Source organism: Pseudoliparis swirei, chromosome 7 (assembly GCF_029220125.1).
Source record: "Pseudoliparis swirei isolate HS2019 ecotype Mariana Trench chromosome 7, NWPU_hadal_v1, whole genome shotgun sequence".
Classification (NCBI taxonomy): domain Eukaryota; kingdom Metazoa; phylum Chordata; class Actinopteri; order Perciformes; family Liparidae; genus Pseudoliparis; species Pseudoliparis swirei.
Genome location: NC_079394.1, coordinates 5758746 through 5778146, shown reverse-complemented (window position 1 = coordinate 5778146; position 19401 = coordinate 5758746). Strand labels below are relative to the sequence as shown.

The following is a 19401-nucleotide window of genomic DNA, read 5'->3' as shown; positions in this document are numbered from 1 at the left end:
CGAAACAGATAACATGTCTATGTAAACTCAAAAGCAATAGCATAAAAAATAATTGATTATGGTTGATTTCCATGTATTGGGAGTTCTGCTTCAAACTCACATGAACATGAAGATTTGCAATATGTTGTGTCTTATCTCAGGTTATTGCCCCACTTAACCTTACACAGATAACCTCGGCCATTGTCGGCCTACAGCTAATTCACCTTTGAAGTAATTTATCCTAATTTGGCCTTTTAAAAGTGTTCCACTTTACAGACTATAATACTAAGAGAATGTTATCGATTATCGGAACCGAAGCCCAATGTCCTCCACATGATTTAGATCAGATGTTCTTTTAAGGGGGATTTTCATTCAGTTTAATGACACACACGCACACACAGACACACACACACACACACACACACACACACACACACACACACACACACACACACACACACACACACACACACGCACACGACAAATATCATTATAGTTATACCTGGTTATCCCAGAATCAATATTAGCTCAGATATGTCTGCTACATTTCTGATAGGGGGTCATATCTCAGTCAGCACACACTGTAAGTAAATCTACTGAGGACAATGTTGATTATTTCATCATACAACTCATATTTTCATTTGACAGAGAACACGTTCAACATCCTCAGCATTGGTGATTCTGCGACTGTATTGAATTAATAAATCCTAAACAACTGTGGACGTCTCTTCACAACGAGTTGTTATTGGTGTACGTTATTGCATTATGTTGTAATGGAAATATTACAGCCAGCTCAAACGAAGGGCGGGACACCGCATGGATGCGCGTGTGTTTGTGTGTGTGTGCGTGTACGTGTGTGTGTGTGTGTGTGTGCGCGCGCAGGGACTAAACACGAGTGTGCTCATCGGTGAGGAAGGCTCGAGCAACATGCAACTTTACCAGCAGTGTGCTGACACTAAATCCATCCTCCAGTGGAGAATATGAGAGTTGCAGCAGTGGATTCACTCCTCAGTCGTTGTAGACGACAATTATGTGGGGAAAAAAGATCCGTTTAGAAAAAAATCTAATTATTTTTTCAAGACCAGTTCAAATATAATGGTGGGTTTTATTGTGACAATAATGCACTCTCTGATTTAGTGAAAACATTACATCCAATGTGTGTGTAAAAGCCAAAAGCCATTCCTAAAATCTGATTTTCACACAATCTCACGGACCACCTTAAAAGCGTTTGTCCCGCCCTGGAAGCTTTCTTTGGCCGTTCTGATTGGCTGATAGCTCGCTGATGGAAGCGGCTGCAGAAATGCAAAACTTGTTGCTGGCTCACACAGCGCCAAGCGGCAGAGCGGAGTGAGAGTGTATCTGTGCATCGCTCCAAAGTGCACTCAGACCACACCAGACCAGACTCGGCGCGCGAAGGGACGCACACGTACGGAGCGACGCGCACTGAAGGGACTTACGGCGAAGGCGCTGCTCTGCACGGCGCATGACCGGCAGCGGGTGAAGGATGCTGTCCAGCCGCTCCGTCGTTGTGGAGTGCGGGTAGTGCATGCCGCGCTGCTCCGGGTCCAGGTCGCGTTTACGGACGCTCCGGTTCTCCGGTTCCCGGGTTGGAGATCCTTGTTTGTGGACTTTCAATCACTCTGGACTTTTGGCTACGTGCCTGCTCGGCAGTTAAACGTGTTTTTTTTTTAAAATACATCAGTGAGCAGTATTATTGAAAGAAATATTTTTTTCCTCTAAGCTACAGGGGTAGTTTTAACTATACGGCTCAAATTGGACTTTTTTCTTCTTGTTTCCAGTATGGGACCTTATCCAAAAAGTCGCTCAGGGACTTTTTACATTGGACTGGAATAAAGAATTATCTGACATCAATGGTCATATTACCTTTTCGATCGCTCCTCTTCGTTTAGTTGGTCACGGAGATGTTTTTGTGTCATGTTCGCACCGAAGAAATGCGCACAGAAAAACTTTGGAATATGGTAGGTCCCTCATGCAGCGAGTTAAATAACGGTGCTTTTTATGCGTTTGATTAATCAACTCCAAAAGGAAGAGCAGTCAAATGCACGCATAAACACGGGAGCGGGGACACAGTTTACGTGCGTATTTGGACACGGTCTATTCCCTCTCTCGTCCGCGTCCTTGGAGAAGTTGAAAAACAAAAACAATTGATTCACCATATTGATAACTTATTTGGTGAGTTTTAACATTTAAAGAATACAACGCAGTTTAATCCTTAGAGTAATACCAACATTCGAACAATTTCTTGTATATCTTTTTTTTACTTTCTACTTTTGGGGTCAGACGGTAAAAAACAGACAGTGTGCTGATGTCTGGCAAACTGGCCGTCATGTGGGATTGATTGCCGGGGAGTATGTTTGGGCTGGAGCAGTTTGCTTCTCAGATTAATAGCAGAAACTCTGGCCAGTCAGAGAGAAACATAAGCCAACCGAGACTGAACATGGGCTCCCATTATAAAAGCCCTGGTTTTCAAGCCGGAGGCCCGCCGGGAGCTGTGGAACCCGGCATGGGACCCCTGAGTGAGCCGCAAATGCTCGGGCTCAATATGAACATGAACGGAGAGCAGTACGGGGGCTTCCACCGGGGCCACTCGGACATGCATGCAGGTGGCGGACTTCAGCAGCAGCAAGGACCCATGCATGGATTTTTTAACAACCAACAACCTCATCAAGGGCATCCTCACGGCCACCAACCTCACCCCCACCAACCTCATCCTCATTTCAGTGGAAGTTTTGGAGGCCCAGAGCCTGGGTCGTCATGCCTGCATGGTGGCAGGCTAATGGGCTACAACAACAATGGCATGGGACCACAGCAGGGCTTTGGAGAAGGATTTGATCCTCTCGCTGAGGGACAGGCAGGGGATGGCTTTCCCCAGCAGCAGCAGCAGCAGCAGCAGCAGCAGCAGCAGCGGCCCGGTAACATGCCTGACTTTCAACATCACGGTCCTCCCAGTGCCAGCCATGCTGTCCCTGCTCCCTGTCTACCCCTGGACCAATCGCCCAACAGAGCGGCATCCTTCCATGGTCTCCCATCCTCCTCATCCTCCTCCTCTGAGTCTCATGGCCTAGAGTCTCGACGGATGCCCAACCAGGGAGCTGTAGAGGGATTAGAGTATAACTTCCCCAGTGAGCCTCCATCTGGACATTTTGATGTCAATGTATTTTCCCCATCAGAATCCGAATCTCAGTTACCCCATTTTGGGCCAGGAAGGCCAGTTCCCAGTGCTGGTTTCCCCGGAAACCCTGGCATGCCACGGACACCAGGTATGCCGGGCAGCTCTAAGGGACACCCGCCGCCGCCCCAGCCTCAGCCTCAGCCCCAGCCTCAGCCTCAGCCCCAGCCTCAGCCTCAGCCCCAGCAGCCTCAGCCCCAGCAGCCTCAGCCCCAGCAGCCTCAGCATGGAGGGTTTTTTGAGCGTTTTGGAAATGGCCGGAAAGTACCCGTGGGAATGGAGCCGGGGGTCAACGCGAGACATCCTCTCATGCAGCAGCAACAACAGGCTGGCTTGATAGCCCAACCAAATTCATGCCCCCCTGGCCTCCCCCGACCCCCACAGGCTGAGCCCGGCTCCACTAACCCTAACATACTGGACGGAGGGGTCATGATGCCTGGCCAACACAACCAGTTTGAATATCCCATTCACAGACTGGAAAATAGGGGTCTGCACCCCTATGGGGACCCCATGTTTAATATGCAACAGCCAGCTCTTCCTCCCTCCCAACAACCGCCAAATCAGAGGCTGCAACACTTTGACTCTCCTTATATGAACATGGCGAAAAGGCCGAGATTTGACTTTCCGAACGCACATGGCGGTGAAGGCTGGTGCGGTGGAATGGATAACCACCTCTCTCCCTCTGCCTACGCCGGCCTGCCGGGGGAGTTCACCCCACCTGTGAGTGAAGGTTTCCCACCGGGTCCCCTGCAGCACCCGGGGCCCGAGCAGCAGTCTCTTCAGCAGCGGCAGAATGCGGCCGTGATGATCAAACAAATGGCGTCGCGCAACCAGCAGCAGAGGATGAGGCAGCCCAGCCTGCAGCAGCTGGGTCACCACGGCGACGTCGCTCCCGGCCCAATGACTCAGGGAGGCCCGGTCGGGAACATGCCTCAGCCCAACTTTGACAGGGAGAATGCTGGCAGGATGCCCAACATTGATGGACAAAACCCTCATGTAACTCAGGAGAACTCCTGGTTTCAAGGGTCCCACCCACCAGGGGAGATGATGTCACGGCGTATGGGTGGAGCGGGTAATGAATCGGGGCCCCATGACATAGGGCTCCAGCAAAACGGAGCTGGAATGATTTTTAGGCCAGGCATGGGCATGCAGGAGCCTATGAGAATACCAGGAGATGGGCATGGACAGGCCCTCCATTCTCCAGGCATGAATTCACAATTCAGCGGCAACATGGGCAACCTTTCACAAATGCAGTCTCCAGGAGCCGGCACAGGCCATCCGAACGCCCCGGCAGAGAGGCGGCCAGCTGACTTCCCTGCCCCTCCAATGGGAGCACAGCCAACATTTCCCTATGGGGGGGCTAACCGTCAGGGGCCTGCCCACAGTGCTCCCCAGGGGGTGAACACCTCACCAGGGAGCTACCCTCCTCAGTCAGAGTTCCCCCCAGGCCAGCGGTCGTCAGTTAGTAAGCTTGGAGCTCTGTCTCTCGGGAACTTCACCAAAACCAGCGCTAAAGACAGTGTTTTTGGCCAGAGCTGCCTGGCGGCCCTTTCCACGGCCTGCCAGAACATGATCGCGAGCCTTGGGGCCCCCAATCTTAACGTAACATTCAACAAGAAGAACCAAAATGAGGGCAAGCGAAAACTGAGTCAGACGGAGCAGGACATTAATAGCAACACATCGAATGGGACTGGCAGTGCTGGACCTGAATATTTTCAGGGCAGCACTTCCCAGAACGGCCAGATGCCTGGCACTGGGAATAGCAACTCTAAGCCTGCGAGTCAAAGCCAGACGATGCAGGGGGAAGCCAGTGCCCTCTCCCCAAATTACAACATGGACGCTACCCCATGCAGTGAGGGGAAGGCAACAACAGGGAGTGGGAGAGGGAGAGGCAGGAGAAAAAGAGACAGTGGACATGTGAGCCCTGGAATTTTTTTCCCCGCTGAGAATGGTAACCCTGTTGTAAGTCCAGGCCAGCAGACCCCCGCTGCTGGTGTTGGGGAGAGGGGTGGGGGTACGCCCCATGAAAAACACCTCCAATCACCCGCTTGGGGAAAAGGAGGCGACCTGATGTTGGGGGACCAGGCCGATTTGATGTCTTCCCTGGACAGCGGCATTCAGAGTGTCGCCAAGTCCGACAGCAGCTCACCACGAGTGGACTTTCCTGACGACGTCAGCACCCACTACGGCAACGAGGATGAGGTGTCCTCCAGCTCCGATGCAGGAGGCCCCTCTGTCGCCAAGCCGAATCGCAGCCCGATGACCACCGGCTCTCCCAAAATGCAGAGGAGTGACCATGGGTTAATGAACGGACAGAAGCCCCTCGGCATGGGCCTCAACAATCACACTACCTCGGCTATGGTCACGGGGGCCAGTGGGGTGAGCCACCCGGTCACTCCTGGGGTGGAGCAGGTACGCACCCCATCCAGCACCTCTGGCCAGGATGAAATGCATCCTCTGGAGATTCTACAGGCCCAGATCCAGCTACAGCGGCAGCAATTCAGTATCTCCGAGGACCAGCCCCTGGCCATGAAAATTGGCAAAAAGAATGGCGACTGTCCCTCACAGAACGGAGACAATGAGCTGGCGAGCTGCAGTCCTGATGCTGGGAAGGGCTCAATGGGCACTATTGACCTTGACACCCTTATGGCAGAGCAGCACGCCACCTGGTACGTGCCCAGTGACAAGGCCATGATGGACGGGTCAGAGGATGACAAGGCCATGGGACCATGGGAAAAGAATAAGGTCCAAAACAACAGCAAAGAAGGTAAATCAAACAGTTTAGTTTCTTTTCTCATATTTTAACCACGTTTCCTTCTTTCTTTCTCTCACCTTCTGTGCCTCACACTCACACACTCACTGATCCATGTTGCTCAATAGATTAGTTTACATTTAACATTTTCTTTTTAAAATGCTATTCTTTTTATTTGAACTGCAGTGTAACATCACATACGTAATATGGAAAATGCTGTGGTAATGATGATAATAGTATATTCTATTGTGTATATTATATTGTGCCGCCAGAAAGCAGCCGGCTCTGAACTCTTTGCATTTTAGAGCTTTAGAAGGAATTCATTAAATGGTCACGCTGTTGAAGTCTTTACAAAAAAATAAAAAAAGAAGATATTTTTTGCAGTATTTCTCTTGTTAAATTGGGTCCGTTTTGAAGAATGGAAAAAATATATATATATATATATATATTCAGCGTATAGTCATTTAAAATGCCATCTGGCTGAGCAAAGTAAACCACGTATACCGACAATGTGTTTTTTTGTACGTGTCTTCATTGTATAGTCTCTTGAAAAGAGCAGCTCAAGTATAAGTAAACATTTCCTGAGGCTCTTTATCTCGGTTTTCAGGGTGAACAACTACATTGAGAAGATTAATAGCTTTTTGAGGATATGCGTTTGCGCAGCGGGGTTCCCCTTGCCTTGTTGCGTGTTTGTTTTTGTTATTATCATGGGATAATACAGAGCTGGTGAAAGTGGATTGACTTTAGATTGGCAGGACAGGATTTCAAGGATTAGATATCGTGTTGAAATGAATACAGCCATTCAATTCCAATTTTATTTTCCGTGGGAATTCAATATACTTTTTAGCATCTATTTTTAAATTGTAGTTTGATTGTTGATAAGCAGTTTATTTATCGGCATAGTGTGCAAATATGTTGGCAGTAATTTAAGAGGCTTTACAATACAACGTTTCTCAAAGAAAATGTCAAATAGTAACAGGCAGTTAGTTCTTTTAACAAGACGGAGATATTACAGTCGTAGAGTTCATGGTTTCATGTTGCTTTATTATATGGTTTTCATGTTGGCTCTTAAATTTAAAATGCAGATGTATAATTTTACACTTTTAAAAATATTGTTCCTATAATAATAATAATAATTGTATTAATGTTGTTATTGTTAATTATAACACTTTGTTATATTGTCGATTTATTTATATGTTGTATGCATTAATCGTAATAGAAAACCATTTTGATAAAATATGGTACATTACAATTGCAGAATTAGGCAAGTTGCATTTATAAAAATATGTTGGGGTCATCTATTGTGCCTGATTATTTATTATTTAATGTTTTCTTTTTCTTTTTCTTACTTGTTTTACGTTGGATATTTGCAAATAATTTCACATTTAAGCAGCAGACAGAAATGGTTGATGTCGCTGCATAAGAAAATGTGGAAGAACTGGCAGATGTACAGAACCTACAGAAAGGGTTGTGGATATATAATAATATGTGTGTATATAAATGTGGATATCGCCTCGCGCGTCTCGAGCGCCTCTTTGTTCTGATCATTGCGGGTGCAGAGTGGCGGGGGCGCGCACCGCGCGCATCGCGGAGTCCATGCACGTCGCTTATCCGAGACTGAGCAGGATGCCGGTACTAACACCGATGCTTTACGTCGGGGCACCACTGTAACCGGCCGTTTACATGTGACTAATATCACGTTCACCCCAATTATAAATCAACAGAAAAATTACAAGTCTTCAAAAAGAAATTGCCAGAATTATAAAAACAAGCACATTTCACTTAAGGCGGGTTTTCCTCATAAATGGTGCTCACAGTCCTCAGCTAAATTAGAAGACAAATGACTTATTATTTCTTCCCATGATTAGGTGTGTGTGGGTGTGTGTGTGGGCGTGTGTGCGTGCGCGCGCGCGTGTGTGTGCTCAACACACAGAAACAGAATACAACGGAGCATACAAGGTGTCAAAAGTGAAAGAAGCCTACTGATGCCAGGAGATGATAAGTAGCCTAATGTAATCACTTTGGATATTGATTAATGAGTATTATTTTGAGTCGGAAACCCAACACTGATAAGCAGTCAGCCAGTCACCCTGTTGCTCTCTCTGTTTTCATTTATCTGGGGCTGATAGCACATTAAATTCAATAACTTCAGACACATCTGCAGGTATTCAAAGGCAGAATAGTCTCCTTTCTGCTCTCATTTCCTCAGCCCTTTCTCTTTCCATCTCCCTCCGTCTCCTTCTCTGCTCTCCTCTTGCAGCCCTCCCTGCATGGACAGGAGGCATGCAGCTCTGGAGCGATCGATAGCTAGTTAGCACAAATCACGGCTCCTGACAGTTTCTCATTTGAGTGCTTCAGACAGCAAAGATGAAAAAAAGGGTGGAGGTGTATTTGTGAAGGGAGGGGGATTTCAAGATTGAATCTGATGCTTAGGCTACACAGAAGGGAGCAAAATAACATAATAATTTAAGATAAGTCATAGCCCACAGAGTAGTTCCATAAGAGCCAGCATCCCACATGCTTTTCACATTAAAGAGTCTCCTCCTCTGACAAACAGCCTCGACCTCAGTGTTGTGAACGCAATGCATTTTGGGAAATAATGTCATGGTACTCATTTGAAATATATCACGCCGATTCATAAGACCATTAGTTTAACTAAAAGTAACTTGGACAAGAAAATGCTTAAGATTATAATTTTAATAAGGTAATGTAATGTAATTCCATTGACAGTGCACATATTTGTTTGCCACACTTTTACAACTTAAGATATTATTTTGCATTGAAAGTTTTCTTAATAGTTATATGAAATATTGAAAGATTAGTTTTATAAAGTTGATATGAAACATACCTGTCCAACTCCTTTTTTTGCCATTTGCATTATTTTGCTCTCATGTTGTTGAACTATGCATACATGATTTAAATTCCTTAACAATTAGCATGATATCAGGGTATTTATTCACAAAAGGCATTTTGAATACACAATTAAAAATTGAAATGTAATTGAAAATGCATTTTAATTAAATGTGTTGTAATCATAAGCAAAAATGTGCTTTCTCATTTAAGAATGTTACTAAAAACACGAGAATATCTGTTTCTGATGAGTTAAGAGTTTTGACCCGAGAACACATACATTATGCGGATTTCTTATGTATTGGCATTTTTTATTTTTTTAAAATGCTGTTGCATAGGACACTAACTTTTACTGCTAGAGAATTTAAACACATGCCTTACGGTGTCGTGTTTACTTTTCCGATGCAGAGGAGTTTGCTTCAGATGAGTTGATTGCAGGTAAAGTAAAAAAACTGGAAGGTCAAGGGTCAGCTTAGTAGTATTAGGTTAATGTTCCCACCGCTCTGTTCCTTCTTCGCGATAAGTGCTCAAGGTGACGTTGTGGAAAACTTCAGAGGGACCGCAGATCCTTTTGTTGCCAGGTGTGTTTGTGTCAGCGCTATAAGCTCGAGAGACTACAGGAGACACGCGGCTTTCCATGATTCGGAGAAGACGTTTCATATTTAGCTTTCCTCTGAATGTTTGAACGTATAAAAGTGAAACTGAGCTTATTTATCGAGGAACTTTGCTCTCAGAGCTGATGTCTGTCTACCCACCTCTCTGTGCTCTATGCTTGTTCAAAGGGCTGCAGTAAGAACCCCCTTTGGACCCCATATTTGGCCTCCTCTCTTTGTGACAGCATGCAGCTCAAGTGGCGGTCGTACCTGCCACTGTCAGCTCACGGCCTGCAGAGTCTTCTGTGCGAGTCTGCTTCTTCTGCTCCCACGGAGGCAAAGAGTAGAGCAACTTTTCCTTGTACGGTGTCAGTTAATACCATTTCCCCTTTTCTCATATTTCTTCTGCGCTCTTCCTCTTCCCTTCTCTTCAGGATATCTCAGCCAGAAGGCGGCCGTTTATTTGGAAACTCATGTGCGGCCTTGATAACAGGCAACCAGCAAGCATAGGAAGTGATTCAGTTATTTTTATTTTAACTTTTTTTGCCACACACACTTACTTTCTTTTTTAGTCAGCCCAGTTAAACATGTCATAGTTGACCCTGTGGAATAGATTCACGCTTCACTCTCAATAGAAACCGCTCTAATCATGATCAAATCTCTTTTGCTCTGACTTTGACAGGTTTGAAAAGAGGGAACTTGCATCTTATCACACCTACTAGAAAGCACTTAAATCCACTGAAAGAGCCGTATTGATATTCCACCACGGAGAACAATCCTGTGGGACTACCTGCCTTTGACATTTCAGTACGACAACAACCCCACAAATCACACCAGTAATTTCTGTTTCCTGTTTCTAAAAAAAGGAGAAAGTGATTGGCACATGCTTGAATGTGGAAAATGGCTCGGGGCCGTCTATGTTCTTTACCTGTCATCACAAGGTGTTTCATATTGACTTTTTACAACAACACACGTCCACTAAGCACACTGCTCTACTGCGGTAATGATAATTAGTATGATAATCATGGAAATTAGCCGCGGTAATATTGTTTCCTAAAGTCATAATTCATCCTCATTCAAGTCCTTTAAGTTAACTCGGTTATTGACGGTTCTACAAAGAACAGCAACATAAAGACATCATTCAAATGTTTAGCTGAGAAGCTCACGTCCCCCTGAACAAACTCATTCCTGGTGTGGACACAGAAATAATTTCCCTGTGATGTTATATTTCTGTTCCCAGCGTATGTTTGTGATTTTATGCACGTGTGTGCTGGTATTCACCAGAGTGTGTGACGAAGGCCGAGTTTGTAGACGCTGCAACTGGATCGTGTGGATTTGTCAGGTGTAGACATAAAGTTTGATTCATTTAGAACGTGTGATGTCAGACTCTCGGCTTCAGCCCCCGATGTCAGGTGCCTCGCTCGGTGGAAGACGCACACTTAATACTAATGTGTTGAAAATATTTAAGAGTATTTACTTGACTTGTAAATAGCACACGACCGAAAAGCACCGCTCGTGCATTTAAAGCGCGCGTGTGTGTGTGTGCGCTCTATGTTGTCTGGATATTTGCAAGACATTGAGCACTAGTGACAGTCAAAGGAAGCCTATTAAAGACGCATGTTTGTGACTGATGAAGAGAGAGAAAGATGAACAAAGGTGTCATGCCTTGCTGGATTTTCAACTCTTCAAAATCGCAGCTCATCCGGTGTTTTGTTTTCCCCGAGGAAGGGTGTTAGAATAAAATAAAACTTGTCTCAGCACGTGGTAAATATTCTCCTTGGATGCAGCCGGGAATGGAAAAGTGAGTTTATCTGGGAGATGCACAGAACGAGGAGTCTCAAACCTTCGATCGTGGATGTATGTGACGTGCCTCCAAATGTCCACTGTCTTGTTGAGTGACTGCCAAAACAACAACAAAAAGGTTTCTTGGGTTCATATGTTGCCTGGGATGCAAGTACAGCTTTTAAAATGTGTTTTTTTTCAGAGGTTTAAATGGTGTCACTCTGCCAGCAGCAGTTATGTGATTAGCCGTACAGGCGCCTTTAATTTGTATTGAGCAGTTGACAAATGGGTTATGACACCGGTGCTGTCGCTCCTGGGGGACAGAAGTAGAGGCTGATGGAGGGAAAGAGAAAGCAAAAGAGGTGCTGTTTTATTCAGAGAACATCTGTAGTTCCGTTCATAAGGCGACTGGGTAAGAGCTTTCCATTTAGGGAGGAGAAATAATTTAATTCAAACATGTTTTTCCATCAGTTTCATGCTCCATGCTAGTTGTACACAGAACAGCACAAAAACAAAATAGAAAATAAAATGTATAAATTGTATTAATTGCTTGGATTCAAATAATATTTTTTTTGGCATGGGACGGTTTAACCCTTCTGTTACCTTCACATTTACGAATATATTTTACCCTCGGGGTCAATTTTGACCCCAGCAATTAAAACCTCCAGAAAATTATTAGAATTAATGTTGTTTCCCAAGTTTAAGTGTGAGGTACTTTGTTTGTTTGTTGACTACCTAAATAGCCCTTTAAATATATAAAAAAGTTGATATTTCTTATATGTTTGACACAGTGAAAAACAGAGAACACCGACGTTAAACATTGAATGGGATCAAATTGACCCTAAAGGTAACAGGAGGGTTAAACATTTAATGTCAGAATTATCCAGGCCAAAATGATTGCGATTCATAATATTATTCAAAATAATCATAAAAACATATATGTATAACACTTTTAAAATGGCACGAGACTTCCTCGAATCACCTTATCTTACATTTTGGTTAAAAAGAATATTGTGTATTGCATCACAGATCGGACACGCATCTTTAGGGCACATCCTTATTACTGGAAAACAAACGAACCAGAAAATCATAATCATATTTTCTCACATGATAATTCCTGTATTTTGTCATATTCTTCACGTCTCTACCATGATAGCGAGCTAATCATCTTTTTCAAGTCCCCTTTATTCCAGATTATTTGGACAATGCAAACCCACCAAGATCAATGCATTGAGAGTTTTTTTTTATCGTGGGATCTGCGATGAAACCTTATCCCGACCCATCCCTTATCTGTTTAAACGTTTGCAGTACGTGGCACAGAATTGATAACTTCTATTATTTAAAAAAAAAATTAAAGCCTCTTGCATGCATGTGCTTCTAACCTCAAAATTGCCACTGTTTTCATATGTGGTTGACCTTTTTTCGAAAAAGGTGAAGACAGAGAAAGCAAAGTGTTGCAGCACTGTGCTGAAACAAAATAGAGACAGCGAAGTAGATCAATATGTCACCGAGTTGGACGACACGCTGGACAGGCCCTGGACATGGTTGTGAGTTATGAAGGAGGCACTAAATCACTCCCCATGTTCTGATTTGTGTCTGGTTTCCGAAGCACTTCTTGTGGTCGGGGGGGGGGGGGGGGGGGATGAGATGAGTTCGAGGGGATGGGAATAGGAGTATTGTTGGAGAGAAGGTAACAAATGCTCGGGGCAGTGCCTGCTTGGGCAAGTTTTTTCCACTTTATGTTGCAGGCCAGAGGACAGAGAGGTAATTCAAACCAAAATAACTTGTGTGAGAAATGTCCCCCTGATCCCTCCAGAAATCCTCCTCACTCTGAGGGACCGGCCACATGTTGCCAGTTGGGATGAGGTTGCAGGGAGCCCGACTTGCCCGACGTGCCCGACGTGCCCAACGTGCCCCCTACCCATCCCCGGGGCAGGGGATACTTGGAATAAAACCTCTGTTAGCCCTCTTATACATCATTAAGACTACCCTCAACATGACTGTACATAAGGAATATTTTTCTGGGTGGTTTAATAATTCGGCAACAATCAACATGTGCTGTCACATGTGAGACAGCGGTGAGATGCCTGAGGGAGGACCTTACATTTTTATATTTCCAGAAGAGTATAGAAGACTTTCTCTTTGCCTCTGAGGCCCTCTTGGTTGAAATGAGACCTTTTCTCTCCCTCCCCCCCCCCCCCCCTTTAAAAAAAACAAAAAACCAGACTTTTTCTCTGCGGATTGTGACGGGTGTTTTGTGCTGACAAAGACAGAATCCTCTCACTAGGCCATAGTGGTAGTTGTTATGCTAAAGGAATCTGACCTGATGTCACACACTGTCATAGGAGCAGAGGCCTTCGGGTGTTTTTGTCAGCGAGCGGAGCGTTCTGATTGGGCTGGTTTGTGTTCAGAGAGGGTGGGGTCGCGCCCTCTCGGAGCACAAGGTTAAAGGTGAAGTGTCGTCATGGAAGGAGAGCTTGGGAGAGAAAGGGCAGAGGCCTGCCGCATGGGATTCTGCGGCCTGTGAAATCAATTTGACAGTTCTGAGGATCTTGCACCGAGGAGAAGCTTTTCTTAAATAAATCCATTTCTTTCCGATTCTTTTCTGCCCTACTTATTTACTTACAAATAGTCCCAATATCTGTGTCGGCTTCATGTGTCATTATGTAAAATGTTCCTTTTGTTTTTCGGATAAATACAAAAATTACTGAAACACTCACACTTATTATTACATTGCTATAAACACTGTCTTCAAGCAGTCATTGTTTACCTCCCTGCGTTACTTGGAGTGTGTTGAGTGTGTGTGTGATATGACATGTAAACCCATGTCAGGCCGTCAGCTCCCAGACACATTGGTGTCATCCAGACAGCCAGAGCTCCCAGCATTCATGACACTCGAAGCTCTACTCATCTCTGTAAATCGTCTCTCGCTGTGTCTGAGAGACGGCTCCAAAAGCCCACTAATGTGCGTGCGTGTGTGTGTGTGTGTTTGTGTGTGTGTCCACGTGTGTGAGAAAGCACTAAATAACAAAGTACTGCACTTGGGGCGAGAGATATAGTGATATAAGTGCATCACATTAAAGTCAGTATTTATTTAACACATCACAGTGGTAATCTTTCCTCGCTGTAATGTGGTTACGGATATTTAGGTGTATTTGTGGCCGAGCGCAGCTGCTTGCGCTGTTACTGTTCCCTTTTTATTAGGTATTTTCCCCCTCGCTTGCTGATGCTAAGCACTTGTTCCCTTCAGATGAATAGGCTATTATAGAGATATTACCGTGGATATGAATTCTACATTAGTCACATGAACAGCCATAACAAGAAAGATCTTATTATATATAAAAACTGATTTCCCTGCTTGTAAAATGTCATGGTGATTTGGGATTTAGGCTCGTGTGATGTAGAATTTCACACTGCCGTTCCCATTTGTGAAGTAATGCGCCGCCATGGATAATGCTTACAATGTCCCACCAAAATCTCATCCCTCGAATCCGCTTTCATAATACTGGGTGATTTCCATCCAATTGTTTGTCTTATTTTACAAGTTATGTATTTTTGCATATGCCTTTAAACTACAACTGTATTGTAACAAAAAACAATCAGCCCATTCAGCAGTTTTTCAATTTAAAGAGATGAAAGAAAAATTAACAACCAAAAACGAAATAATTTTCTTTCCTTTTTACACCGTTTCTTAAATTGTACTTCTAGATTTTTTTTGTACTCCTGTTTTTACCTGAACATGAATCCTGGCATTACATAAGCAATACATTTGTATGTGTGTGTGTGTGTGTCTATGCGTGCAATATTAGGAGTTATCATCTTTGTAATTTGATCTAAATGAATTTTTTTTCTCCGTATATTTTCTACTCTTGTCCTTGCATTGAAGCTGAGTGACGTGTCTAGCTGGGATTGTATGTGTTTTTCTGTGTGTGTGTGTGCGCATGTGGAGCAGCAGCTGAGGGCTGGTGTGGGTATGGCTGCGGTTGGCGTGTTGTGTGTGTTTGGTTGTGCGTGTTGTCAGTTTGCTGTGTGTCAGCAGTGAGCCAGGGGAACGCTTGGCTGCCCATTCAGGCCGGTGCGGACCCTGCTGTGCCCAGCTAGCATGGGCTGCTGGCGGGTGCTGGAGGGCACACAGCGCTGGGAAGAGGAAGGGAGTGTGAGTGGGGGGAGGGGCGGGGGAGGGAGATTCGCCATGCTGAGGTGTGTGACTGGACCCTCTGGCAAATGTTAGATCTTGTCACCGCCACCAACGCTGCTTTAAATCCTCATTTCTGCCGTACCCCCTGCACCCTCAGCCCCCACTTGAACCGTGTTGTAGTCCTCGGGAGGGAGATGGAGATGGAGAGAAATTCACAGAGACTGGCAGTCAGAGAGAGAAAAAAACGAAACGGTGGAACAACGGGAGACTCGGCTGCCTGACCTTTTAACAAATCCCCCCACTTTTCCATTCCAGTGGTCGCAGCCTAGACAGGCTGGGGGGGGGGGGGGGCGGGGGGGCGACCCTGCCTCGCTGCCTCGCTGCCTGCATGTCTGCCTGCCTTCTCCTCTTGGTTGTCCTAGCTGCCTGGCCTGGGTCGGCCTTCTCCACCCTGGCTGTGTTTTGTTAGCACTGTGTCACTGCCGCCGCCGGGCTTGTGAAAGCAGAGAGGGAGGGAGGTGAAAACAGTAAGGGGAAAAAAATAGTTTAAAGAGCAGAAAACGATGAAGTAACAAAAAAAAACAAAAAAAGGGGTGAGACAGGGTTGATCCGGAGGTCTGTGCCTTGTCTCGTCTCTCAGGTGAGCAGCGGACTGACTGGAGTGTTGTGATCTGCAGCCTTTGTGCCCAGACTGTCGTCCATCACAGCCTCTCCCTTCTCTGACTCGTGTAACTCCGCTCGTCGGAGCGGTTTTCTGCCCGTCTCTACATTCAGACGCCCTGTCCCTCAAAGTGTGTGAGCAGCGCGCTGACCTGCTCACCGACCACGAGGAGGGAGGCAGTTTTTAGTATATTCCGCGTGGTGAGGAGATGGGTGAAGAAGCGCACCGATTCAGTAAAACATCCCTCACATCTTCACACTCGCTCGCTTTCTCCGTGCTTTGGGCTTCCTTGGAGTCAGAACTCAAAACACACGACGCAACACCAGCGTCATCACACCTAGCCCCCTCACACCTAGCCCCCTCACACCTAGCCCCCTTCTTACCTCTTTCCTAGATGCTGTGTTTCTCGTTCTCCTAAACTTGTATTCATTCCTGCCCTCTTCTCCCTCAGTGTGCTGCCGTCTGTCTCTTAGTGGATGAAATGACGCTGCGCTTTTATGTATAGTTTAGTTTACTTTTTTTATTTTTTATCTGACTTAATCAACCTGTGTATGGATTTTCCTGTTAGCTTGGTCCAACCATTTAATATGAGACTCCATACCTTGGTGACACAGGGTCGATACCGTGGCATGGTTATTATGCCTCTAAATTGGGTCAAGCAGGGTTATAGGCCGCTATTCTCAGTTCCCTTTGACCCTCTGACCGGAGGTCATGCAGGAGGGCTCTACATTTGCACGCCTGACTGAGAGCAAATGAATGTGTGTATGTTTGCATGTGTGTTTCTTCACTTGTGTAAATCAGGCATGAGGAGGTGGAGTGTGAGCAGAGGAAGCTTTGCTTACAGCCTCCTTTTTGGTTGGTATTGACGGCGTGGTGGAATAGTGTTGAATTAATTTCACAGTACAGATTTAGAGTGGGAAGTGAAAATGACACTGGTTTAATTAAAAGTGTTTATATCAAATGTTACATCTGTATCAGTAAATAACAATTTGCTTGAAGTTGTTTTTCATTTTTGCACGGTCTTAATTATAATCCTGCTCTCTGTGCTCGTCTGCAGAATCAGAGCTGTCCCAGAGTAAGGCTGGAGCCGGTGCCCCAGGAGCCGGAGTAGGGGGAGGGGGAGGAGGTGGTGGAGCTGGTGGAGCTGGAGCTTCAGGAGGAGGTGGTGGCGGAGGAGGAGGAGGAGGGAGCGGTGGAGGTAACCACCTGCAGTGCCTGTCCGTCCACTGCACAGACGAGATGGGGGACAGTAAGGGCCGAGGGGGGCCCGTCTCGTCCTGGCGCTCCCTCCACTCCGACATCTCTAACCGATTCGGGACATTCGTGGCGGCGCTGACTTGAACAAGAAGCAGGCCCAGCAGGAAGAAAGAACATTAAGACGAAGAAAAGCTTCAAAGACAATTAATGTTGATAACGACGATGAAGATTATGATGATGACGATGATAATGATGATAAAGTGTTGATGAGGCAACTGCGAACGGCTCCTGTCTGTTTAGGGACAGAAAGACATTTACGCTCATAAATGAAAACGACACCACAGACACTCTCTCTAATTTCTCTCGCTTACACAAGCACACACACACACACACACACATAAATACTTTTTTTCTTTCATGATACATGTAGTCACCTATTAGGACACTCTCCTGGACAATACAGCGCGGGCTCTCCTACTCAACGATGCTCACATCTCGTAAACCTCAAATCAATATTTTATTTTTATTCTTATTTGTTTGAAGAAGATAAATGTCAAAAGGAGGAGACTACACAAGCAGAAGAAGATATATTCAGTTGTCATTGGCTTTGATTGTATAACAGTTGAGCCTTGTGATATGATATGACTACCCAACAAATACACACACACACACACACACTGAAATGAGGCCTAATTAGAAGTGGCCAGTACACTAGACGCTAAACTAGAGGACAATTAAGAGGTGGTTTTGCATGAATGTAACTCAACTCATTTTTTGTGAACACAACTTTCCCACTCTGTCAAAGAAAATGTTAACTTTAATCATTTGCTGCTCTTAATCATTTATGATTTGTTGTGGTTCTCTATTCTTTTTATTGGCAAGCATAACTTTCCTTTATTCTTTTCTCTTCTTGTACTCACCTCTCCTATCAACCTTATAAGCTCATCTTGCATACAATTTAGCCAATGAGAACTGAACATGGAAGTCAAAGGATTGTTTAATAAGGGAATTGAAAAAGATACTATTGGTATTGCACATGTATAATAAGAGAAAATTTGCTGTGTGTTAGGCAATCTTGTAATCTTTAAATAAAGCTTCTGTTGAATTTGAATTTCTGAAACGATTGACGGAGGACTGTGACGGCAATTTACGATCTGATATTTGTTTTTGGTTTTCTTTTTTTAATAATATGTAAAGTGCAGTCGTCTGTTTTCCTGCATATTGTATATATCTGTATATGTTTTATTGAGTAACTAAATAACAATAAATATGACGTTAAAGGTGGCATTTCCTTTGGCAATTAATGTTGTTCTTTAGAAGTCTCCAAAACAATGGTTTGGTATTCATTGCACGTTAAGTATTCCGTTTGAAGAATGTTCAAACTGTAGAATATTGTGTGTGCACCCTAAGGTTCATCTCTGAATTACAGAGGTGCATGCAGTATATCCCCAAGAGATAGATGTGACAAGAAAGTGTTGGACTGATGCATAATACCGCCGTATCAAAGCCAGAAGCAGCAACATACGGAACATTAGAACATGTCACTTCCTGGTGGATTTGGAAGCCAAGACGATTATTGTCTGTTCACCTGCTCACAACCCGTCACATTGCATCTTCTCTGTCTTTCCTGACAGCCGAGACACATTTACCTTCAGACTGGCCATTAGAATATGACTCCGAATTCAATACAATGCATGAAACCAAAAGAAAATGTAAAATTGCAACCATTCTGCAATATTGTATTTTCTCCAATATTAAGTCTGCTCTGATTCGCCTGTTTTCCTCATCATCCGTGTTGTTTTTAGTGATCCTGCAGCGTCAACTCACAGCTCCTCCCCCTGCAGCTACACACACACACGCGTACGCACACACACCTTTTCACTCCCCACTCCCCGGGCCCTCTTTGGCTCACCTGCTCTTTATTGGCCATCTGCATGGATGCTTAATGCTAATCAATAACTCCCCTGTGTGCCAGCTCTGATGTGGAGACGTCAATGCTAACTAACAGGGCTAGTGATCAACCTGTATCACTGCTGTCTGGCATACACACACACACACACACACACACACACACACACACACACACACACACACACACACACACACACACACACACACACACACACACACACACACACACACACACACACACACACACACACACACACACACACGCTCACACTGGAGCTCCCTGTAGGACCCTGTCTGTGTGATTCAGGTGTGTATGTGCTCGCCGCTGTAGCCGCTGCCTGCTGTGTG

The 19401-nt window shown here is 45.1% G+C and overlaps 1 protein-coding gene across 1 annotated transcript; it reads left to right on the top strand.

Annotated features, from left to right (window-relative positions):
- Positions 1-1354: 1354 nt before the first annotated feature.
- LOC130197129 (transcriptional activator MN1-like) lies at positions 1355-18426 on the top strand. The gene is made up of 2 exons (XM_056419643.1): positions 1355-5936; positions 17003-18426. Exons 1-2 carry the CDS (start codon positions 2351-2353, stop codon positions 17284-17286), a joined length of 3870 nt encoding a protein of 1289 aa, XP_056275618.1. The 5' UTR covers positions 1355-2350; the 3' UTR covers positions 17287-18426.
- The last annotated feature ends 975 nt before the right edge of the window (positions 18427-19401 follow it).